Genomic DNA, 27,350 nt, shown 5'->3' on the forward strand with positions numbered 1-27,350 from the left:
TTCATGGTTATTTATAATGTATGTATTTGTTATGATAAGGAGATACATGTACATTGGGTTAGTAAATGGGTATACTTAAAAATCTCACTATATCATCTTACAATTATCAACAAAGATATTTCGAAAAGAGGTCATTTCAAGCTCTCTCTGTAATATTTATCTTTTTATTTCAGTAACTGTCTCGTTAATAAATAGTTCACAAATGTCTGGAAGGATTTGAACCCAGTTTCTTGCAATGGAGGAAGATAATGGTTTCTATGGTCTGTGCGAAACGGTGTTCTGGGTAAGTTCCGAAAGCTCTCCTCAGACCATTTTATTCGTATATCACTCATTTCAGTATAATGTATGTTATGATGTCTCTTAACCAGATTAAATCTTTAAGAGTTAGGTTTTATTTTAAATTTGAAATGTCTCAGATCCTAGCCTTCTTAATAAGTTCCAATAAAGAAGACATTATTTAACGATAAATTTATCAAGAGCTGAATAAGTTTAAGAGAACAGACAACAACTACCGTTGAAATTTAAAAAAATCGAGGAAGTAAAAATATCAAATATTTCTAAAATACTAATAGGTTTCATAAAAGGGTTGCCCAATTGGGCGATCTTTTGGATTATTGATCTCAAAAATAGCCATCCCGCCCGGTATAAAATTATAATTATAATTAAAATAATTGAGACGAAACGACCAATTTTAATTTATTCAGAATATTATAAATTAAGTAGTTACGACAGTGAATTAGACGTACTATAGCAATGCACAATTGAATTAAACCCTTTTTACAGTACAAGTTTATCACTTGAATATTATACGAAGCAAATTTTTATGAAAGAAATATCTACAGAGGGTATTATAACGACCGTTCGCTTTTTGGTTTATAATTGTAACGGAATAGAGCCGATTTTAATTAAACGATATCGAAATTTTGTTAAAAGAATAATCCCTAAGACCGCGCGATAAATTTACGAGAATAATTTCCCGTCGCCGTTATATCGAAAATTTATTTGATTCGGGATTGCCAGAAGTGTAATGTTGTGGGCGAGTTATTTGAAAATAAAATGGCAACCAGAATTACGCAAAGTTATAAACGTTTATTTTTATTCAGAACAGTCTATGAAACGTTCTAGATTTAACTTTCATCAATAACCCAACAATAGATATCCCTTCTACGTAATTGTACAGAACTGGTACTCAAGTGTCTAAGACTAGATTTGTCTTAGTTTATCATAAATTATACTGAGTAATTTTAACTAAATTCAAACTACCTAACTATAAACTGTCTTAATTAACCGCTGAGAGCTGTTCGCTACTAATTACTTCCAATCTACTTAATTAGCCTCACAGGTTGAGTTGATAATTTCAAGGGTATAATTAGGTTATTCCAATTCAAAAAATTATAACAATCAATTTTATCTTACAGCTGACTTGAGTTAGTTCACAATTACTTTAAAACTTTCAGGCTTAAACACGCACTGTTCATACACTTCAGTCCATTCACTCACGTTCCAAACGCGAAACACAATTTAACTCTTTTCTTGACCGAAGACCGAACATACTAATTCAAACCGCAAAGTTACCTCATAACTTTTGACCGACACCAGGACCCCGTCCTGTAGTAGTTCGTCTGACAGCCAAGAACTAAGAAAGACTATATCTTCCATTTTGACGGCAACGGCCTTATATACTTTTATTTTGAGTTTTTTTTTGACACGCCGAGATTTGACTAAAAAAATTGAAGAGATTATATTTTTTACCCGGTTTGATTGATAGTTCTCCACATGGTGGCGCTATATTATTACTTTGATATAGTTTCCGCGGGAGTTTTGAATAATTATCCTTTTTCTAAGCGTTATTAAAGGTAACAATGAACTACCTTTTGTGTTTTAACGAAATTTCGTTAAGAATTTAACAAAAATTTAAAACAAAACAAAAAACCGTACCAAAGAATAAACAAACAAAGTTCAATAAACAATATATACAGATATTGTATTAATCCGTTTAGTAAAAAAACCCGCCTTATCATAATTGTTCCTTTACTTTAATATGTCACTAAGGGAGTCAATGGCTCGGCGGTGAACTATCCGCATTGTTACAATGCGACCAGAGTTCAATTCCTGATCACTATAAAATTTTACATTAAAATACTAAAATATTTAATTATATATAAGTTTAATATAATCTATAAATATTTAATAAAATATAAGATTAATATAATTTATAAATATTTAATTAAATATAAGATTAATATAATTGATAAATATTAAATTAAATATAAGATTAATATAATTTATAAATATTTAATTAAATATTAGATAAATATAATTTATACATATTTAATTAAATATAAGATTAATATAATTTATACATATTTAATTAAATATAAGATTAATATAATTAATAAATATTTCATTAAATATAATTTATAAATATTTCATTAAATATAATTTATAAATATTTCATGAAATATAATTTGTAAATATTTCATTAAATATAATTTATAAATATTTCATTAAATATAATTTATAAATATTTCATTAAATATAAGATTGATATAATTTATAAATATTTCATTAAATATAATTTATAAATATTTCATTAAATATAATTTATAAATATTTCATTAAATATAATTTATAAATATTTCATTAAATATAATTTATAAATATTTCATTAAATATAATTTATAAATATTTCATTAAATATAATTTATAAATATTTCATTAAATATAATTTATAAATATTTCATTAAATATAATTTATAAATATTTCATTAAATATAAGATTGATATAATTTATAAATATTTCATTAAATATAAGATTGATATAATTTATAAATATTTCATTAAATATAAGATTGATATAATTTATAAATATTTCATTAAATATAATTTATAAATATTTCATTAAATATAAGATTGATATAATTTATAAATATTTCATTAAATATAATTTATAAATATTTCATTAAATATAAGATTGATATAATTTATAAATATTTCATTAAATATAATTTATAAATATTTCATTAAATATAAGATTGATATAATTTATAAATATTTCATTAAATATAAGATTGATATAATTTATAAATATTTCATTAAATATAATTTATAAATATTTCATTAAATATAATTTATAAATATTTCATTAAATATAATTTATAAATATTTCATTAAATATAATTTATAAATATTTCATTAAATATAATTTATAAATATTTCATTAAATATAATTTATAAATATTTCATTAAATATAATTTATAAATATAAGATTGATATAATTTATAAATATTTCATTAAATATAATTTATAAATATAAGATTGATATAATTTATAAATATTTCATTAAATATAAGATTGATATAATTTATAAATATTTCATTAAATATAAGATTGATATAATTTATAAATATTTAATTAAATATAATTTATAAATATTTAATTAAATATAATTTATAAATATTTAATTAAATATAATTTATAAATATTTAATTAAATATAATTTATAAATATTTCATTAAATATAATTTATAAATATTTCATTAAATATAATTTATAAATATTTCATAAAATATAATTTATAAATATTTCATTAAATATAAGATTAATATAATTTACAAATATTTAAAATGATGTAGAATAAACTATAGTACCTAACGTTATAACTTTGTAAATGACATTTGCCAAAGCTGTTTTTTAGAAAAAACACCGTAATTTAACAAGCGTTGGTGGCTGAGTGGTTAGATTAAATCTTTTGCACGAGGCAGACCCGGGTTCGATTCCCGTCCGGCGCCAATAATTGCAAATAGATAGTAAGACGAATACCGTGTACAAATGATGGAAACCCTGCCATTGGACGTATAACCCTCAGCACTCGGTCCGTCCCAAAGTCATGAATAAGACGTTGGAGAGAAAACGCCCATTCAAACACAACAGACTCAGCATCCACAACCATCATCACGCAAACACAACATACTCCACACCCACTTTGTCCCCTCGGAGAGGTAAAAAGGACCGCTATCATTGTTCATTAAAGGGTTTTTTTTAATTTCAATACTCTCTCGGGTATTTCTATCAAAAAGTTCTTGGGCTGCGCAATAAGTTTCGTGTTTTCCCAATCTATATTATGATTAGGACTATTTATTTGGTGAAGAGCAACGGCCGATTTATAAAAATTATTATTTTTACAATGGTTTCGGTGTTCGGAAATACGTTTATTTAAACTGCGTTTGGTTTTACCTATGTAGACTTTATTACCAGATTTCTTTGATTTGGGAAGTTTATGTTTATCTTTATCAAAATTATTTTCCATCTTATTTACGTGGCGATATGCAAATTTTTGACAAGGCTTTTTTTATTTATGATATTTGAGATTTTGTGTGAAACACCGAAAAAATAGGAGAACGTAGAATATTAGTTTTTTGTCGTATTAGTCGAGTTGGGGGTTTTAATTTTTGATAGAAGAGAGTCGATCAGAGATAGGTCATAGCCACGATTTTTGGCATCAGACTGAATATACTGAATTTCTTTATCAACGGCCAATTTATCCGAAGAAATATTCCTCATTCTCCATAACATAGCTTTATACACGCCAATCTTATGACTATACTAGCTGATTGCCCGCCTTACAGGCGGGCCCTCAGCTAGTTGTGTGTTTCGAGGCACTCCACCCCAGTACGCCCCCCAACCACTTTTTCCGTGCCATCCTTGCCCCATAGTCGACCTCCCCCCGTAAGGCCCCCTCCCCCTTTTCCTTTGCGATAATTTCCATGGTACCCTTTTCCCCAAAGTAGAACCACCCCAGTAAGGCCCTTCCTCCCCCTTTTCCCCATGTGATAATTACCGTAGTACCCACCGCTCCTTTTCGAATGTCATAATTACCGTGGTACCCACCTCCACCTTTTCCCCATGTGATAATAACCGTGGTACCCCCTTTCCGCTTTTCCCATGTGATAGTTACCGTGGTACCCACCTCCACCTTTTCCCCATGTGATAATTACCGTGGTACCTTCTCCCCCTTTTCTCCATGCGAGAATTTCCGTTGTTCTCCCCTCCCCCTTTCCAATGCGATAATTTCCGTGGTACCCTTTCCCCGCTAAAATAACTCAAACTCGCAGTCGTACCAAACCTCCCTGTACCCCTTTAAACACCCTGTATCCAATGGCTGATGCATAAAGGCCACGGGACTAACGTACGCCGAGAGAGCCACGGGACCGTCTAATCGGAACGACCTCAGGGGCGACAGATTTTGTGAAAATAGATAGTCGAACTACGTCAGTAACTAAGCGAAAGGCAGTCTCGGTTTCCCTCTATTCCACGGGTCTGGCCCTAAATGGGTTGGAGTGTGCAATAACTGGTGGCTTTACCGGGGAGTCGGGGTCCGGCTCTTGTAACCCATAAGGAAGGTGGCGCACTGGGAGATGTTAGCTCTGATCAAATGGTCCAATCTCCACCTCCGACTTCGGTCAGGTTTTGGCTGGATACTGTGCTTCGGCGCAGGCTAACGGAGAGGGTCCGTGCAAACCGGCCGCCTCGGCTGATTGGGTAGCCTGCTGTGGGGTGGTGGGCCTCCATAAGCGGGCACGGCGGTCCTGTTTCCCGGCCTTTTGGAACCACACCGGGATCTCCGGTGCCAGCTGTGCCGGGTTACTTGGACTGCTGTGTGCTCGTCGTTTCCCTTTAGGATCTCTCTCCAAAGGGTTTGACTCTTTACCTCCATAGGTAGGGTGTCGGCTGGAGTTGCTAAACTATCCACTCTTAATCCCACTGCTGTGTGTGAAGTGGGGATTGGTCCACCCATTGCTGCACCTTCTGCTGGGTTGAGTGGCTTGCGTCAAAGGTGCGACCATCAGTAGTAGGGTTCTGCTACCCATGCTGGATTTGTCACCTGTCCGGGCTAGGGGAACGCTGGCGTAGGGCACTATGATGATAGGCCTCCGGTGGTATGGTCTCTGTTACTAGGTACACCGGGCTATAAATTCTGACACACTGTTCCACGGGTCGCTTTTTCCTCGCTGGCCCGCCTTCGCCTTCCTTACTGACTAACCAAAAGCTCGAACGACGATGACGACGACGACGAAGTGGTTTTTAGTTCCACATCGAGTTATATATATATATCGAAGTGGGACTATTGCTATGGACGGAATGTCGTTAAGTGTTGTGTGTTTGTTTGTTGGTTTGTTTGTTTGGCGTTAGCGTGGAAAGCGTCTACATGAGAGATGGAGCTGCGAAAAATAATTTATCAATATAATTTATATTACTGGCGACACCGGGATTCGAACCCAGATTTCTGGCCGCGTAGTTTCCAAAACCGACGCCTTTATCAACTGAGCCTGGCCGTCCTCTTCTTACTTTTAGACCAATTAATTCAAATGTAGGGAGCCCTGCATACTTTCTATCTAAATATTTAAGCAAGAGGTTGTCTTGTCTAAATAATGGCAATAAAAATACCATAAAAAACTCCATATAATTTGTGAACGAAATTAAAAAAATATTCTTTTGAAGACTGTACTATGGATTTAACGTCTCTTTTTACCATTGTTACAGTTGATGATGCCCTTAAGTTTCTAAAAATGAGATTAAGTGAATTTGGCTATCCATTACAAGATATAAAAGATATTATCCAAATAGTGAAAATTTGTGTTACATCCAGCTACTTCATGTGTAACGGACAAATTTATGGTCAAACTGAAGGACTCAGTATGGGAAACCCACTCGGTCCCTTACTATGCAATATTTGTGTGCATTATATTGAAGAGTCGGTTCTGAATAAATTATCAAACCCTTTCGTTATAATATAAACGCTACGTTGACGATATTTTCGCTGTTTTTAATAATAACAATGGTACAATATCTATGTTTCTTGATATATTTAATTCCATACACCCTGACATTAAGTTAACATCCGAAAACGAAATCGATGGTAAATTACCATTTTTAGATGTTTTAGTAAAATAAATTGGCAAAAATATTAATACTGAAATTTACTGCAAACCTAATTCTGTAAAGCTTTTGCCCCCCTCAATGTCCAATGTACCATAGTTTTATACACGCCAATCTTATGACTCTATGTTATGGAGAATGAGGAATATTTGTTCGGATAAAAGCCCCAATTTCAATTATGATAAATTTCAGGCTTTTCGCTTTTGCTTTTTACCTCTCCGAGGGGACTTTGCCCCCTAGGAGGGGTTATACAACCAGCGTGTCCGTCTGTGTGTGTGTGTGTGTGGCCTGCGAACGCGTTCGCATTTTCGGGGCAAAGGGTAATAACTGCGTACGCAGTCGAACAACCGTTTTAGCAGTTTAAAGGTTGGCAAAACCACCGTGTGACGGTAAGCGTTAACGGATAAATTTGCGATTGCGTTGAGTTTTTTTTTCGTTAACGCCCACCGCCGCTACGTTTGTTATTGGTGCGTATTCTCCAACTCCTTCTTATTTACTTTTGTGCTGAGTGTTATGGCAACCTTTCAACGTCCAATGGCAGGGTTTCCACCAATTGTTTACGGTATTCGTTTTAGTATCAATTTGCGATCCCATCGGGCGGGATTTCAACCCGACACCTCCTGCTTGACAGGCGGACGTTCTACCACAGATCCACCGACACTTGTTACGCTTCATTGAAAATTAGACGAAATTTTGGTTTAATTGAACTAGAATTGAAATTGAAATTATTGCATCGAAGAAATTCTAATTTAGCGTTTTCTCTATTGATTAAAAACAACCGCGCCACCCAGGTTTCGAACCCAGGCCATTCGGCTTGGCAGTTGAGTGCTCTTCCACAGAACCACCAATAGCTGCTTAGCTTCACTGAAAATAAGACACTCATCGTAAGCATAATAGGTAATAAAGTCTTGAATTCTTTTATGAATGAATTTATGAAAGCCTAATCTGGTTTTTTTACGAATGAAATAATGTTGATTTAATCTTGTAAATATTTATGAACTAAGTTTATATTAAATTTATAATTTTATAACTAATTTATGAATTAATAATTTAATTGTAAAATACGATCATGACGAAGAATCGAACCCAGGTTGTTTTACCGCCGAGCTACTGTTTTCCCTGAAACAAATCACATCACAGGCACAATATTGAAGTAAAGGAACCGTTATGATACGGCGATTTTTTATTTTGGTGAACTTGTTTATATTATTATAAATGAATTAAACTCCGTGGTTTCGTCTCAATTATTTTAGTTAAAATTAATACTTTATACCGGGCGGGATTGAACCGGGATTACGTTTTAAGTAAATAACTCTGAATTGCGGTCGTCTCGAGAAATTAATACCACTAGGTACAATTCTTCCGAGGAGAGGTATATTTTGGCTTGCCAACTTGTTTGACGCGCTTTTATTTCAAAAGAAGCCTATATCAAATCCATTTAGATATCTGCTTCTCGTGACAAAAAAGCCGATAGAGAAGCTTCTCGCGGTTGCTTTTGACGCAAAAGTGTGATTTTTGTTCGGAAAAATCGTGATTGAAAATGGGGCTAAATTAGCCGTTGATAAAGGAATTCGGTATATCGAGTCGGTTGCAAAAAATCGTGGCTATGACCTATCTCTGATCGACTCTCTTCTATCAAAAATTAAAACCCCCAACTCGACTAATACGACAAAAAACTAATATTCTACGTTCTCCTATTTTTTCGGTGTTTCGCACAAAATCTCAAATATCATAAATAAAAAAAGCCTTGTCAAAAATTTGCATATCGCCACGTAAATAAGATGGAAAATAATTTTGATAAAGGTAAACAGAAATTTCCCAGTTCAAAGGAATCTGGTATACATGAAATTCCCTGCCACGATTGTAATAAAGTCTACATAGGTAAAACCAAACGCAGTTTAAATAAACGTATTTCCGAACACCGAAACCATTGTAAAAATAATAATTTTTATAAATCGGCCGTTGCTCTTCACCAAAGAAATAGTCCTAATCATAATATAGATTGGGAAAACACGAAACTTATTGCGCAGCCCAAGAACTTTTTGATAGAAATACCCGAGAGATTATTGAAATTAAAAAAAAACCTTTTAATGAACAATGATAGCGGTCCTTTTTTAAATATGACGTTGAAATAAATTTTTTATAAATATAATTTATAAATATGACTCCGATCAAGTTCGCGTCTGTACTTCTTCCTCTTTCAAATGGCCGAGATAGTATCCCCGAAACTAGTCGAGGTTCTATTCAATTGTATATAATTGTATTTAATTAAATGTTTTTTCATGCATATAATGAAAGTGTGTTTTAATATTCTTATAATATTTCAGCATGAAGGTCTATAACCTAATTTTTCTATATAATAGACTAGATTATAAATTTGTTATTTGGGTTTAAAAAGTTATATATATTTTGAAATGTTTCCGAGGAACCCCTGGAGCCATCTAGCGGAACCCCAGGGCTCAGCGCTACGCAAGTTGAAAACCACTGCTTTAGTTTTTCACAAATATATTTGAACGTTATAAAATATTGTTATTTCAAACGCGAATTTTGCTAAATTAATAAAAACATTTTAATACAGGAATAAATGTTTTAAATTTTTTTCTAATATTTTAAAGTATAAAGTAACAAATTTAACAGTTGAAAATTCACATCCTAGACGAAAATATTTGCCCTTAAAATTAAGTAATTCCAGATGACTATAATAAGAGAAGCCTCTAACTCGCCCAAAATCGTGAAAAGTCTCGTTTTTGAGCTAGAGGTATACGGAGGGACACATATTTGTTAAGGCGATATGTGGAAAATCAGCAGTGAAGTCACGTAAATTTACATGTAACTATCAACCGACGAAAGATGCATATATCGATTTTAGTGTACTCTCGGTTAGTGAATTATTTGTAAAACAAATAATTTTAGAATATTATAAACCGAACCTTTCTACAATTCTAAACCCACTTAGTTATATTTACAACACCCGTTCTGTATCTAATTCTAATCTACAAATTCCACGAAAAAAGAAACAACTCGGGAAAAAACAAATTAATTATAAAGGTCCAAAATTATTTAATAAATTACACTTACTAGCGAAAAATGTAAATACGCTGCCAAAACTAAAATTTCAACTAAAGAAGATCAAGCAAATGGACATAATAGCTTTATTAGACAAAATATATAACTATTAATTTTGTTGTGTTAATAATAGAAAAAAAACAACATATATACATATAAATATATATAATGGTAACTATATATAAATATAGTTAACAAGCTAAGCTTAGTGAGCGGACACAACGAGAAATTGTAATTATGAAATTGAAGTTTTGAATTAAATAAAAAAAATTAAATTAGTAATGCGATGCGATGTAATGTAATGAGATGTAATATGATGTAATGCGATGCGATGTGATGTAATGCTATGTAATGCGATGCGATGTGATGTAATGCTATGTAATGCGATGCGATGTGATCTAATGCGATGTGATGTAATTCAATGTGATGAGATGTAATGCGATGCGACGTAATGCTATGCGATGTAATGCGATGCAATGCTATGCGATGTAACGCCATGCGATGTAATGCGATGCAATGTAATGCCATGCGATGTAATGCGATGTGATGTAATGTAATGTAATGCAATACGATGTAATGCGATGCAATGTTACGTAATGTAATGCGATGTAATGTAATGTACAATGATGTATTATAATGTAATATAATGTAATATCAGATCAGATATCGCAACTGATATCTGGGAGTCGGTTGGAAGCACTAGTCTAATCGAGTGTTGTCTTTTTAATTTTTTAAAATTAAATCTTTTTGAAAATTTTGAGAATTTATTACTTTGATCTAATATTTCGACTATTAGAAATCGTTTAGACATAAAGTGTAGTACATCAAATATAAGCTCATTTTAAGAGCATTTTTATGAATATCTAAAATCCAAAATCGAAGTTTGCCCTTATCACGAAATTGGCCGTCGAAAATGACCCCCCGTTGAATAAAAATCACGAAGTTTTAACTTGGTATAATAAAACGGTAATATTTAGAAAATAATAATCAATGTTTTCGAAATCAGCGCTATATGTCACCCTAAAATCGAGAGTTTCATATTAATCATCGAAATATTCTTCAATTTATTATTTAAAATGTTTGAGGGTGCGAAAATGAACTTTTCAAGAGTTTGAAAAAGTGACTTATTTTCGAAAGGCTCTAGTTACGCAACCGCTACATCGATTTCACCCAAAATTTCAATTTCCTCATGGTTTTGTCCCTAGTTTAGGTGGTTTAAATTTCATTTGATTCGGCCGACCCATGGTTGCATGAGTTGTCGACTTGACGTGGAATGACCCACATTTGAATCCCGGTTTAAGAATTTCTTTAAATCATATATATTCACTTATTTCAATTATTTAAAAGAATTATGTTCGTCGTGTTTTGCTTATCTATTTCACCTTTGATACTTTCCGTCTATCTAACGATAGGAAATCATATGGCCTCACCAGCTTTTGTATTGGTTTGCGCACCCGCGTATCCTGATGGTGGGCGGTATCCACTCTTGAACTTAGGATGGCAATTTATATATAAAACGATAAGATATCACGTAGCCTCAACAGTTTTTGTATTAGTTTGCCCACCTGTGTCTACTAAGGGTGTATGGGTTTGCCTGCTCGAATACACCGATGTGGAACTTGTTATAATTAGTCTTAATAACCAGTAACTTAAAATTATGAGATGACAATAGAACCCGGTTCATTTTGTAGTTAACATTATTAATATAATGGTGATTAACGAATATTATTTTTTTTTGAAAAATAGAAAACGAAATATATAGACAACGCGAAATATACATTAAACTCGTAACACAATATACACTTATTACACATCAGTGTTTAGCATTATGTTTAAAAACCACGAAGTTTAATTTCTAAACATGACCTCTTACCAGCTAATCCGGTTTGAAACACTACCGGAAAGATCTTGGAAGATTGTTTGAGAAACTCATTTTATTTAAACAAATGTGTTTACGGAAACAACACCAACTCTTACACCTTTTTTTTCTGTGTAGTCTTCGGAAGAAGGCAAACGATAGAACAGCAGAATTTTTTCCAATACATGGGAGAGGTTAGTAGACCGTTAAAGCGTCTACTAAGACGGGACCTAAGATATTCCAAAACGCGATATAATACTCAACGGGGATGCCGTCTAGGCCGCAGGCCTTCACGCGGGATAACCCTTTCAAGGCGGTCGTTGTTTCTGGGAGGGTAAAATACCCGGATATAGAAGTGGCATCTTACGGCTCGAGGGCGGGAAAGTCATCCGACAGATACTCGTCGATGGTTTCCTCATCGATATCGGGAGTTTTATTGTCCATTATAGGGTTGCCCAAGTAGACAATCTTAAGTAATGTTAAGTTAAAAGGAATCACCTATGGACTAATCTACTTATTCGCTGATCTTAAGTCATATTGATCTCGAAAATGGCAATCGCGACCTTCAAATTTATATAAAAAATAATATACAAAATCAAAGTCACCTGTTTCAATTCCAAATTTAAATGAAAGGATCACCAATGAAACAGACTATATGGCATGAGGGATCAACGTTTCTAGAATTTACAAATACTAGTTGTCGAAGTGGAAATTTATAAAATGTAAATGACCTTTTTGGAATTCGATTATATTCCTCTACACTCTTTAAACAAAGTGTGCAAACATAGTACAAAATTGCACACAAATCTCCGAAGTAGAAGAATTTTCTAGGGTTGGAACGAAGATCCATATATAACTCTGTCGGCGGTGTTTTGTTAAAATATGTACACTACACAGAAAAAAAGGTGTTTAGATACTAAACACTTTTTTAAACACCAAAATGCAACAGAATATTTATCATGTTTAAAAACGATCATGTTTAGGCGATAGTGGTGTTTAGCTTTGGAACATCATGCCGCTTCATGCGTTTAGAAATTAAACGTGTTATTTGCTTCTTATATTTATCGTTAAATAAAATACGTTGAGAGATTACACATATTAAATGCATTTGGGGCTTACATTGAAAACACGTCTAAAGATTAGTTTCTAAACATGTTCAAAGGTTCGGGTGTTGTGGTTTAAAACATGTGTTAATTTTTCCGTATACGCCACTCTTTGAGTAGCCGTATATTTGAGTGGCTTAATTACGATCTAAAATAACATTATTATTAATTGGCTACGAATTAATGAAACCTACTGCCTATACTGTCGATTTCATTTCTTTAACTGCCTGATTATACTTTAGCGATATTAATTTAAATTATATTTGTGTTAATACGACCTTAAAACACATCAGTAGTGTTATTTTATTAATATTTCGTAGTTCAGCGGTTCCCAAATTTATTTTGCTATGGAACCCTAAATTATCCACCTAATTCTGGTGAAACCCCAACTAATTTTTTTACTTATCTTAAAAGACTCTTAACACAAACAAAGATGGCCGCGCTGCGAATTCTCGGAACCCCTGTGATCCTTCCACGGAACCCTAGGGTTCCGCGGAACACCTTTTGGGAGCCGCTGTCGTAGTTCATGTTCAATTATTGATTTACAGACATTAGTGTTATTTAATAAGTCTTAATTACCAATAAATTAAAGTTATGAGATGATATAGGAACCCGGTCCATATTGTAGTTAACACTATTAATATAACCAGGAGACATGTCTCCTGATATAACGGTGATTAACGAATATTATTTTTTTTAGAAAAATAGAAAACGAAATTAAACGAAATATATAGACAATGCGAAATATACATTAAACTCATAACGCAATATACACTTATTAAACATCAGTGTTTAGAATTATGTTTAAAAACATCAATGTTTAATTTCAAAACATGACCTCTTACCAGCTGTTCCGGTTTGGAACACTACCGCAAAGATCTTGGAAGATTGTTTGAGAAACTCGTTTTATTTAAACAGATGTGTTTAAGGAAACAACACCAACTCTTATCCGTGTTTAGCTTTCAAACATGTTTAGATGTTAAAAACCTAAACACCTTTTTTTCTGTGTAGCGTTTAATTATGGTTCTTAAAGTCTCCTTTAGTCGATTCTGGGGAATTGTCTCTTAGAGTAAGTTTAAACTTAATATATATTTTTCCTTTTCTTTAAATGCTCATTTGCAAATGTATTCGTCTAAACTATAACTGCATAAAAAGCCAATGGTACTTTTGAACCGTTTAGGGTCATTTATGAATACAATTTCAAGTGGTATACTTGGCTTAATTTACTCGTAACTTCGTAATTTATATTACGTGTTTTCTTATTGGCTTTAAATGGGTGATACATTTTCATTAATATGGTTACGTTGGTTTAATTTATTGTGAGATAAGCGCTATTCAGTTAAGGGTATTTTTGGGTGCGTTATAAGCCGGGAATTGTTAAAGGTAAGGTGTTTTTGGTTTTTTACCTCTCCGAGGGGACTTTGTACCCTAGGAGGGGTTATACAACCACCGTGTCTGTCTGTGGGTCTGTCTGTCAGGCCTGCGAACGCGTTCGCATTTTCGGGGCAAAGGGTAATCGCTGCGTACGCAGTTTCTTAGAATTAGGGAAAAGGTTTTTCCAAAAGGGCCCGTTTTTTATTGTCATTGGGTGTATTATAAATATTTTTCAAGTTGCGTTAGTGCCGGGCGGGATTCGAACCCGAGCCCTACTGCACGTCAGCTGAGCATTCTACCACAGAACCACGGATACATTGTACACCTAACTGAAAATTAGAAACTCTTCCGAGGAGAGGTATATTTTGGTTTGCGAACTTGTTATATTACAATTTTCTTTTGGATTTGAGTTACCTTGTTGTTGGATTGGGTTATTATTATATATTTTATTGCATATTTCTGATAATACAATGTTTATTACTGTGGGTATTTAGATTGACTTTTTCATGATTCCTAAGTATATTAATTAACTTGTTACTTGGTTGGGTTATTTTTATATATTTTTCTATTGGTTATTTTTATTGTTTTATTTCGTCTATCGAAAGTGTTGATAATGTGGGGGAGAATTCATGTCTACTATTTTTAATTTGCATTGATTTTTCTCGGCTTTGTTGGGTAATCGTCATTACTTCACGCAGATTATATTAGTGCTTTCACTTATAGTTTGGTTTTGGCTTTAAGTTTTGTTTTTCCATATAACTTTGATTGTTTAAGACCTATACTACAATGGGTTGGTTTTTATCTCTAAAATAGTTTCTCGCACGTTTCGTGAGCGTTCTAATAATTTTAAATTTTATATATTATATTTATCATTTTGTTGCTTTGTTAATTTATTAACGTTTTGGGTCTAAAGTTGGTTTTTTGTTCTGTTGATATTGGAAATTTGTAAGATTTATTATATTTATAATAAGAAATATTTTACTGGTTGAGATAGCACCGGGATTACGTTTGTTTGGAGGACGCTGAGAAAATGGCGAAATATCGTTGAGTGCCGTGTTCAGTGGTAAATACGCTAAAGACGAATTCTTCCGAGGGGAGGTATATTTTTGCAAGCTTTCCAGCTTGTTGGATAATGAAAAACAAAGTTATATTTTCCAAAATGTGTTGTATTCCATCCAATAACAATGCATGAATTTGTTTTATTCGATTCAAACAAACTTTTGATAAAACTCGTAATGTCTTGATAAAACCGTAATGTTTTGTTCCTAAGTTATAGAGTAAGTATTATATCTTCTGTCTCAGATTTATATTCCCATATTTCTTACAATAAAATGTCATTTCTTCCATAATTATTCGTAGTACATAAACCCGTAAATTTCTTCCTAGGCCCTAGACACTGTCCCTTATGGTAAATCCAACCCTGGTAAGGGCGCGAGGGCACCAAAAACCTAACTTGCCGGGTGAAACATTTACCTTAAGCCATCCCTGTTCTGTTGTTATTCTAGATTCAGATGACATTCTATAGGCTGACACTGCTGGAGAATAGCTTTACAAGGACTAATTTTTTACAAACGACATCAATTAGTATCGCACTGCTTAAGACGAGATTAACTAGAATTACACTGCTACAGACGAGATTTATTGTGTTAACATTACACTGATTAAATTAAGATGATTATGGGATTATCGATTTTATTGTTATTAACGAATATATATGTACCTTGAGATATAGAGAAGTGATTATTTTTGGGATGCCTTAAAACATGTATACCCATTTATCAAATAATTGATGAAGTCAGAATTTCGTAATGTAATTTTTGTAATGGCCATGACCATTTAAATCAGTTCTCCGTAAGCAGTACCATAAAGCCAATGATTGTTGAAAATTGAAACGCGCTTTAAGCTTAAAATAACGTTTATTTGTTAAATGCTGCTTAATAATTGAATCTGCTCTTATTTTCGAATTTGAAGTCTGACCACGATCAAAGTTTGTTATGTTAATTATGGTATTACATCCGGTTTTCACTGGGCAATTTTTGTGCGATTTTCGTATTTTTTTGCGGAAAAGGAAAAAATATTTCCTGCTATTTTTGCGAAATTCGTGTTTTTGCGTCGCGGGTCCTATTTCTATTTTGCGATATATATTTTGCTGCGTTTTTTTTCGTAGACGTAGACCAATCGTATCCAGTCTTCTAGTCACGTGATTTAGGAAACCGAGGGAGCGCGTATGTTTACCTTGTTCCAGTCACCATTTTGAAATTTCGAGATAAGACCTGATCTGATATAGTATATCATCAGCGGTCTGCACTCTGCAGTGTATTAAGTTAAAATGACAAAAATTAATTCGGATTGTCTCATTTCCTGTACAAGATTTGCAAAGTCTCCTTGGCGAAACCTTCTAAAATATAAATTACGCGCCCAGAATCGTCTAGTGTATTGTTTGTTTTCCAACTTCGATACAATAAGTAAACTTTAAGGGTATTAATTACTTCGACAACTACGTCGTCCTCCATGTTTGTTTACAGAAGAGATCATTTTTATTGATTTTTTTAAACACGAGTCAGTTCTGTTCCGGTTCCGTATTCGAAATTAAAAAATTTTTAGGAAAACGGATGTTACGTTTTCGCTCTTTTTGCGAAATTATATACGCAAAGAAAATCGCCCAGTGAAAACCAAGTGTTATACTGCTTCATCTAGTTCGAATTGGACGGAAAAGTAACGCCAATTCCTTTTTTCAGGATTCAAATTTGACTTGGTATACTTCCAATCCGGACTTCACGCCATGTTTCCAACGCACCGTTCTGGTTTGGGTTCCTTGCGCTTTTATATGGATTTTCCTTATCCCGGAAATTCAAACGTTCAGGCGATCGAAAAGAGCTCATATTCCATGGACATCTCTAAATATTACTAAAATGGTAAGTGGTGCGTTTTTCCTAAGTGTGGTGGAACTTCTTGGCAGACAATTCCAGATGTTAAAGGTTATGATTTATGTTTAGAGTTTAACATTTTAATATTAAATTTATTTTGTGACTGGTGCTGAGAACTCGATATTACCGCTTGGAAATTTGAATCAGATTTGCATCAGCTTTTGCGCTATAATCCAGAGAAAGTGCGAGAATTATGAAGGGTACCGCGTTAAAATAGTTTCGTTTCAAAGTTAAGCGCGTACCTTAAAAGGATTGGTAGCGATTTCAAACGATCAGCTTTTCTATGAAAAAGGCTGACATATTTTTCATAATGCTTCTAGCTTTCAATCAATTTAGGTTACTTCTTAAAGGGTTTCCCCACATTTTCTGCAATCTACCAAATGAAAATACAAATCGCAAATTGTTTGAAGATGATTTCCAATGGCGTCGTTAGGCCCTTTTTGTGTGGGGCCATATTTTGAATTCACCACTACCTCATCAAACAAATTGACCAAGATCCCCTCAAAAAATTAAAATAGCCCTTCAAAAATATAGAATACAACCAATTGAAACTTTATTACTTTCTTTAATAAAATGGTTTAGGAGAATAAGTCAATATAACCTTAATTTGATTTACAGCTCATTTAATCATGTCTTCACATTAAATTGATTTAAAATCTGTTCAGTATAATACCAATTAACCATATTGGTCCGGATTTGTTCCATTTGATCGAATTCTATGTGATAGACATAGGGTTCTTTTGATCGACGTGCAATTGATTGACAACTGAAAGTAGATTCCACAAAATCGAAATGTTTATATTGAAAGCCCAGATAATCGACAAATCATGGTTTTAATTTTTTCTCATTGTATTTCTTATTTTAATTAAATAAAAACCACAGTGAAGTCGTAAAATAACCCCAACCAACCTCACCTTACCTAACCTAACATAATCAGATTGCCGACAAACTGATATCAAGCAGCCACTATTTCAAAATAAACAATAATTGGCTGAGAGAAAGAATTTTTATCTGCTGATTGAGATAATCAGTCTGATATCGTATCTCAAGATTCACCAGATCACAGTCGCCAAGATTCTCTCTATGCTTCTCTTCCCCCTCCCCCCTCCCCAATCACTTTTTCTTACCGCTTTCATTCACCAGAATTTCCAATCACAAAATTTTTTCCTCCCTTTCTAACATCTATATTTTCTAATATCTCAATCACAAGAAATTCCATTCTCCAGAATTTGTTATCGCTTCCAATCGACAGAATTAGTTTTCCCCCATACCCAATCGCCAAGATTTTGTCTGCTTCTCACCCCCTCCCTAAACTCCACAATGTTACCTCTCGATCCCCAGACCGCAATCAGTAGATTCACTCTATCTGCTTTCCCAGAATCGTTATAAATCTATTATCAGCGTTCTCCGCCGCTTACCCAATCTCTAGAAATCGGTTTTCCCCCATTCACTGTAAATCGGAGCAGGTTGCCAGAATTTGTTTTCCTTATCGCTAGCTAATCTCTATATTTTCCTAGTAAGGGTTACCTCTCCGAAGTACTTCATGTACCCAAAATTGGACCGCAAGTTTTTTTTCTTATTAGGGGAATCTCTATGGGAGTTTAACATTACAATTAAGCTAATAGGTCCAGTTTAGGGTACTTTTGGTCCGAAATTGGGTACATAGGGCCGGTAATGGTGACTTTGGTCGCTTTAAGGATACTTTTGAACCATTTTGGGTTACATCAGAAAAGAAGTTGGAAAAACGAAGAGCCGTAATTTAACCACTCCTCCCTCCCCCAATATCTATAATTCCAAGTAATGCTTTTCCCTGTTACTATGATCTTCCAATCCCCTCTATAATTTAGTTATTCCCCTACAAATATTTAGTGTTCTAACTTTCTATGTATAATACGTAAAATATATTTTAATACAAATATTTCCCCGACGGATTTTAATTTCGACTAATTTCCTAAGCCTAATACTCTAAAATGCATTGTTTTCAATCAAATTTAAAGAAAGACTACAAAATTCTTACTAGAATACAAAAAAAATTTCAACATACTTTTACAGTCGGAGTTCTTTAAGTTTAATTAATGTTGCAAATGATACTCGAACGGACGGCAAAAGCGGTGCATGTTTTTTAAATAGAACCGAAAGAGATGTACACTGTGTTTCCTAATGTGATTTTATATCGATACGTCTGTTTTGCGCCTTGCATTTGGATACGATATAGGCCAAGGCTATAGAAACAGAAAATTTAAGCCTGGACTACCGAAAATATAAAATTATTAAAAAAATATTAAAGAAAAAGAGCTTATCAATGGGACGTTTTTCTAGGTTTTTCTACCGGTGGAAATTGGTCTTGACCTGGTAATACTTTGCGTGTATCGGCGGTCCGAGGAACGAATGAAATGAGCACACGTCGATTCAGCTCCAAGTCACAGAAAGAAAGAACGAGTTGACGTGTAAATTTCATGCCACTTGAAATTAAATTTACTTGAGATAAGCGAAACCGCAAGTGAAGGTTTATTTCTATTGACTGATGACTAAACTGACGTCACGAGAATCAAATTAACGCTTGTTTCTCATTGGTTGAAAATTAAATTGACGTCACGGGTTTGTAAAATGAAACCCACGTTCCCTATTGGTTATTTTTTAAATTGGTATATTTTAGCATTGCTAAGCGTAGAAAGTTACGTCAAATTACAACTTTCGGGGGTGAAAATTTTTCTAAATTCTAAAAAAATTCAACTCTAAGAAGAAAATTTAAATTTAAATCAACACGACGGCTATAATTTTTGATGGCGGGTTAAGAGCGGCTTTCAATGTCGAGGATTGCACGTCAGCGTCAATATCGGAAATGAAGATGAATGGAAAATGTTCAAAGTATTTACTCAACACAATCTAATCGCAGTAATCATCGTACTCAATACAAGCATTTTGGAAAATTCAATGCCTTATGTACTAATCATTCAAGTAACTTAAATTCTTTAGAGTTCAGTTCAGTTATCTTATATGAACGAGTCACCTGAGAATCGATACGTCTCCCTACGCCTAATTTCACCCGTCGGGCAATCCGCTAAGCCTAGTTTATCTTACTCACTTCTTCTATATGAGAATTATTTTATAAATAGGGCTAAAAAAACTAAAATTAATTTTTTTATCCCTAATTCAGCTTCCAGCCGGGTAGGCCTAATTTTAGGATACTTACGTCGTTGGTACAATAAATCTTAAAATTCAAATACTGACTATTACAATAAAATATTTAAGAAAAAAACTACTTTGTATATACGACGACAGGTCCGGAAGACTGAAAATGTACAGAAAAACATGGAACAAGACAGAACTTCTAGTCAAACCTTTCCGATTGTAGCGTAAAAGATTGATCAAATAATCAATGATTTCGCTATCTGAAAGTTCAGTTATCTTATCAAAAGTACGCTCGGAAAAGTGAAAGTCCCGTGAGAATCGGTACGTCACGGGAAAATAGGGAAAGTGTCATAACTTGAGGCCTTTTATCAATATATTTAATTATTTAAGGAAAATTTCAAAGTTTAGATGGCGCCATCGTTCTCAATACAGTAAGCCCTAATTAAAATATGGTAGTGGTATGCAATAAACAACGCAAAACGTATTTAAAGGCTAATTAAAGTAGTTATATTATTATTATTTTATTCAATCGCGTTGGTTATTTTTCCTCTGATCTCCTAGTTTCTGCTTCTGTTTGAAGTATTTATAAATATTTTCCTATTCATAAACCATTTCCTAACTGGTGGACTTTGATAAGACTAAAATTTTACTTATAATACGCTGAAATACATTTTAAAATACGTAAAAAATTATAACTAGGCTTTAAAGCCAGTAAAGTGTCCGCGCAGAAGCCGTAGCTTGATCTGGACTACCATCGCATCTCTTTGGAAATTTGACAAGTGCTTGGGTGCAAAAGATGAAAACCCCTAAACGAATAAACAAAGATATAGAACTTAGACCATGGCAGAAACGTTTAGTGGAACATTTAATTCTCTCAGACCGAAAAATAATATTTGTAATTAGAAAAGATGGAAATGAAGGAAAATCGTGGATGTTAAATTACTTGAAATCCCTTAAGCCCAATTTTACACATTGTCAGCAATTGACAGTTTCAGGTAGTGAAATGCTTTTTCAATTGAAAAAGGTTTGCTCTGGTGTGAACACCTTGAGAAGTACAAAAAAATGCGAAGAAAACTATGTGAATATGAAAATAGTAAATTTAAGGGTGTTTTTGTCTAATTCTCGATTTTTTTAGGTTAATGTCCTTATTATAGCCGACCTCATGTTACCTATATTAAATAAAATGGTTGTAAAAAATGATCAGAAAGAATAATAAAATTGTTGATTTAAAACAGAAAAAGGATGCCAGTCGATTCTTTGAGTTTTCTTAAATTAATATCATATACATTTCTGCATTGTTTATTTTTACCTCTCCGAGGGGACTATGTCCTCTAGGAGGGGTTATACAATCACCGTGTCTGTCTGTGTGTGTCCTGCGAACGTGTTCGCAGTTTCTCGAAGGGTTTGCAAAACCACCGTGTGACGGTGAGCGTTAACGGATTAATTTGCGATTGGGTTTGGTTTGGATGGTTTTTGTTACGTTAACGCTCACCGTCGCGACGGTTTTAACTCAGTTCGATTGTTGAAATGTTTATGTGTAGGGTGTGAATGTGGAGTTTGTGTTATGACGGTTGTGGGTGTTGAGTTTGTAGTGTTTGTGTTATGATGGTCGTGGATGTTGAGTCTGTTGTGTTTGTGTTTGTTGAGTCGGTTGTGTTTGTGATTGTTGAATCTGTTGTGTTTGTTGAGTATGTTGTGTTTCTGTTTTTTGTGTTTGTACGGGCGTTTCTCTTCAACTTCTTCTTATTGACTTTTGGGACGGACCGGGTGCTGAGTGTTTTGGCAACCTCTCAACGTCCAGTGGCAGGGTTTCCACCAATTGTTCACGGTATTCGACTACAATCGGAAAGGTTTGACTAGAAGTTCTGTCTTGTTCCATGTTTTTCTGTACATTTTCAGTCTTCCGGACCTGTCGTCGTATATACAAAGTAGTTTTTTTCGTAAATATTTTATTGTAATAGTCAGTATTTGAATTTTAAGATTTATTGTACCAACGACGTAAGTATCCTAAAATTAGGCCTACCCGGCTGGAAGCTGAATTAGGGATAAGAAAATTAATTTTAGTTTTTTTAGCCCTATTTATAAAATAATTCTCATATAGAAGAAGTGAGTAAGATAAACTAGGCTTAGCGGATTGCCCGACGGGTGAAATTAGGCATAGGGAGACGTATCGATTCTCAGGTGACTCGTTCATATAAGATAACTGAACTGAACTTTAAAGAATTTAAGTTGCTTGAATGATTAGTACATAAGGCATTGAATTTTCCAAAATGCTTGTATTGAGTACGATGATTACTGCGATTAGATTGTGTTGAGTAAATACATTTTCCATTCATCTTCATTTCGGATATTGACGCTGACGTGCAATCCTCGACATTGAAAGCCGCTCTTAACCCGCCATCAAAAATTATAGCCGTCGTGTTGATTTAAATTTTAATTTTCTTCTTAGAGTTGAATTTTTTTAGAATTTAGAAAAATTTTCACCCCCGAAAGTTGTAATTTGACGTATTTTTCTACGCTTAGCAATGCTAAAATATACCAATTTAAAAAAATTACCAATAGGGAACGTGGGTTTCATTTTACAAACCCGTGACGTCAATTTAATTTTCAACCAATGAGAAACAAGCGTTAATTTGATTCTCGTGACGTCAGTTTAGTCATCAGTCAATATAAATAAACCTTCACTTGCGGTTTCGCCTATCTCAAGTAAATTTAATTTCAAGTGGCATGAAATTTACAAGTCAACTCGTTCTTTCTTTCTGTGACTTGGAGCTGAAACGACGTGTGCTCATTTCATTCGTTCCTCGGACCACCGATACACGCAAAGTATTACCAGGTCAAGACCAATTTCCACCGGTAGAAAACATAGAAAAACGTCCCATTGATAAGCTCTTTTTTCTTTAATATTATTTTAATAATTTTATATTTTCGGTAGCCAAGGCTAACCTTTTCGGTTTCTATAGGCTTGGCCTATATCGTATCCAAACGGAAGGCGCAAAAAAGACGTATCGATATAAAATCACCCTAGGAGACACAGTGTACATCTCTTTCGGTTTCGACGGAGGCCAGATACAAGTTCTATTTAAAAAAAATTATGCACCGCCGTCCGTTCGAGTATCATATGCGACATTAAGCTTAAGGAACTCCGACTGTAAAAGTAAGTTGATATTTTTTTGTATTCTACAAAGAATTTTTAAGACTTTCTTTAAATTTGATTGAAAACAATGAATTTTAGCATATTAGGCTTAGGAAATTAGTCTTAATTAAAATCCTTCGGGGAAATATTAAAATGATAAATGTATTTTAACGTATTATATGTAGAAAGTTAGAACACTTAATATTTGTAGGGGAATAACTAAGTTCTAGAGGAGATTGGAAGATCATAGTAACAGGGAAAAAGCATTACTTGGAATTATAGATATTGGGGGAGGGAGGAGTGGTAAAATTACGGCTCTTCGTTTTCCTTTTCTGATGTAACCCAAAATGGTTCAAAAGTATCCTTAAAGCGACCAAAGTCACCATTACCGGCCCTATGTACCCAATTTCGGACCAAAAGTACCCTAAACTGGACCTATTAGCTTAATTGTAATGTTAAACTCCCATAGAGATTCCCCTAAAATTAAAAACAAATTGCGGTCCAATTTTGGGTACATAAAGTATTTCGGAGAGGTAACCCTCTCTAGGAAAATATAGAGATTGGCTAGAGTTAGGGAAAACAAATTCTGGCAAACTGCTGCGATTTATAGCCAATGGGGGGAAACCGATTTCTAGCGATTGGGTAAGCAGCGGGGAAAGCAGCGAATAGATTTATAGCGATTGGGGGAAAGCAGAGATAGATTATTTTCTGATTGCGGTCTGGTGATCGAGAAATAAAAATTATGGAGTTTAGGGAGGGGGTGAGAAGCAGCAAAAAGTTTGGCGATTGGGGATGAGGGAAAACAAATTCTGGAGAATGGAAGTTCTTTTGATTGAGATATAAGAAAATACAGAGTTTAGGGAGGGAGGAAAAATATTGTGATGAATAGTAGATTAGTCCATAAATAAAAGGGATAATATAGCCAAACCCTAAACAAATTTGAAGATATTAAAAATTAAAAAACTTACTAATAACTCAAAAAGACGCAAATCTCGGATCAAATAGATTTTCGAGTAATAAACTGCATAAAATCTTAATAAAATAGCCAGAAAGTCCAAGGGTAGACCGGTTAAGTTCTATTTGGAACTCATCAGTACCGTGCGGGAAATCTGGCCTAAACATTAAAAATTTCAAAACGCGTTGAATAGCAACGGAAAGCCGAAAAGGGGGGGAAATAAGGTGATTGGAAATTCTGGTGAATGGAAACGATAAGAAAAAGCGATTGGGTAGGGGGAAGAGATGCAGAGAGAGAATTTTGGTGATTGTGATCTTGTGATTGAGATATGATATCAGACTGATTATCTCAATCACCTTATGATTATTCCTTTCTCTTGGCTGAAACTATTAATTTTAAACACAAGACACTAATACTACTGTCACTTTTGTCGATTAAATGGTCGTCTTTAAAAAAAGTGTTGATAATATAAAACCACTGTGTCGATCAAATGCACGTCAAACAAAAGAACCCGTTGTCGATCATTTGTAAGTCAATCGCATGGAACATGCCATTGGTCCGTTACTTTAATATATGGCTAGCCCAGCAGTAATAAACTCAATGCAACACAAAATGTTAATATTTGGCTACTGATATACTTCACTGCGTATGGCATACAGCTCCATACGAAGTGGTCGTCCTATTAGTGCCACCGTTGGCCCGATCAACTTGTTAACCTTTAAAGACCAACAACTCTTGATGGGAAAAACATTTTATTTGAGATTTTACGTGGTTCCTTGGCCGAAATGCTTTTAGGCGAAAAATAGCACTTAGAACTCATTAGATGGGTGAGAAGTTTATTCAAGACAATACTTTTATAATGGACAAAGAATCGTTGAACGTCTTTCTAAAAAAACCTTCATGGCATTCTCGTAATTTTATATTTTTCAACTCTATGTAGATAACAAATGTTGCACTTTTAGTAGTCAATGTACTGAAAATAGCCTACGACGTTAACAAGAAACAACCTTTCCTGGTACATTGTCTTCCTTCGTTAATCAAACTTTTGACAGAAGTAAGTTTTTTTCTTTTGAATTTTAAGTAAAATTCAATGCAATTATGATTTAAAAAACAATGGTTCGCTAGTCTGTAGCAGGATAAAAACTCGTCTAAATATTTTTCAAACTTTCCCATTTTTAAGTTCCTGTAATTTTAAAGGAAATAATTAATAGTTATTTGAAATTGGAATACTCGACCTGTGATATATTCCAAACTGTGTTGTAGTTCATCCAATTACAATTCATGAATTCTTTTATTCGATCCAAACTAAATTTTTATCAAAATTTCCCATTTTTAAGTTCCTGTAATTTTAAAGGAAATAATTCATAGTTATTTGAAATTGGAATACTCGACCTGTGATATATTCCAAAATGTGTTGTAGTTCATCCAATTACAATGCATGAATTTGTTTATTCGATCCAAACCAAATTTTTATCAAACTTGTGGTGTCGTGATATTTTGCTACATTTATTATTGGAAATAATATGGAAAAATCGTTAGATAGTCGGTTTTCATCATTGGAGAGAGATAATTTACCTCTGACCTTTCAAATTTTAAGTAAGAAGAATCTTTCTGGTGTTTGTCTTTTACCTTAAAATCTTACAGACGGTGTGTGCGGTCAGAAAAATCCTTAAATCTGTTCAGATATTTGCTTTCAGTTCCAATATATCTTTTTATTATCTTCGTTTTAGGGTTTAGCACTTGCTCTCATGTTATCGGGGCGTGCGCGTGGCATTCGACGCTCAGGACTTTTATTTGTATATTGGTGTCTCTCAACAGTGACCGGAATAATTTCAATCAGATCAATCATTTCCTCAACGTTAAATGAGGTATGGCTATTTTCTTAATAGTGAGAAAACGCTTCGTTTTCATTATTACCATAGTAACATGCGTATAGCCGTAACACCATTAGATCGTTTTTGCAGAAATATAACTGAAATATTTAAAAAATTAAAATATTTATTTGGCTAACACAGTTATAATTCGTGAATATGTTTCAACAAATTCAATATTTTGTTAACCAGATATTAAAACCATTCATTTATTTCACCACCAGAGCTATTTCGAGCTTAAAAACATTTTAAGCGAAAGAAGAACTTTAATAATTGACATTTTTCCAACAATAGATTTAAACTTTTGAAAAATACAACGAATAACAACAAGGGAATTTCGAAAAAACAAAGAACAATAGGAAATTAAAAACAGCGACAAAATCTAAATTCCAATACGAAATCACTTATCATAGAAGGGTTATCAGATGTTTTAAAGATGAGACATTGACCAAGCAGAAGCTCGCATAGCGATTTAGTAACTGACATTGGTAGCCAATTTATCTAAAACAGATACTAAAATATTTAGTTCATGTAATAATCTTCGACGGCTTAGAAAATGGAATGAACTTTATTGCCTCAGGACGTAGTTAAGGGGACATTTGAAAAAATTCAAAAGTTACATTTTTAAATAATCAAGTAGAATACCCGTTTACATCGTTAAAATATGACAAAATTAAAAGAACAACCCCAGTTTTCAAATATCATAGCGCTCTAGTGGTTTCACTGAGAGAGCCTCCTAATATTACTTCCCAAATTCCAAAAAAGTGCGCTTCTTACATTACGGACACGTTTTTTCCCCTATTAACCACCCTATCGCTGAATGTGGGGTGGTGAAATGGAAACTACTCTCACCTTGCAGCAAGAGAAGCTGGGTTCGATCCCATTTTGTGGCACTGGGTAATAAAACGTAACTACTGAGTCTGCGTTGAGTTTTTAAGTTAGAGGTCTTTTACACCGAGCTCTTCAGTTTCCCCTTTCAATATAAACT

The 27,350-nt window shown here is 33.7% G+C and overlaps 1 protein-coding gene across 1 annotated transcript in view; it reads left to right on the forward strand.

Annotated features, from left to right (window-relative positions):
• Positions 1-203: 203 nt before the first annotated feature.
• LOC149961985 (ATP-binding cassette sub-family C member 3-like) overlaps positions 204-27,350 on the forward strand; it is a 150,912-nt gene continuing 123,765 nt past the window's right edge. The window contains exons 1-4 of the mRNA XM_090163917.1: positions 204-283; positions 17,080-17,256; positions 25,432-25,545; positions 26,222-26,359. Of these exons, the coding sequence (XP_090020043.1) occupies positions 236-283; positions 17,080-17,256; positions 25,432-25,545; positions 26,222-26,359 (477 nt within the window). The 5' untranslated portion in view covers positions 204-235. The remainder of the gene's footprint in view (positions 284-17,079; positions 17,257-25,431; positions 25,546-26,221; positions 26,360-27,350) is intronic.

The sequence above is a fragment of the Leiobunum rupestre genome, chromosome 1 (assembly GCF_980474605.1).
Source record: "Leiobunum rupestre chromosome 1, qqLeiRupe1.1.hap1, whole genome shotgun sequence".
NCBI lineage: Eukaryota > Metazoa > Arthropoda > Arachnida > Opiliones > Sclerosomatidae > Leiobunum > Leiobunum rupestre.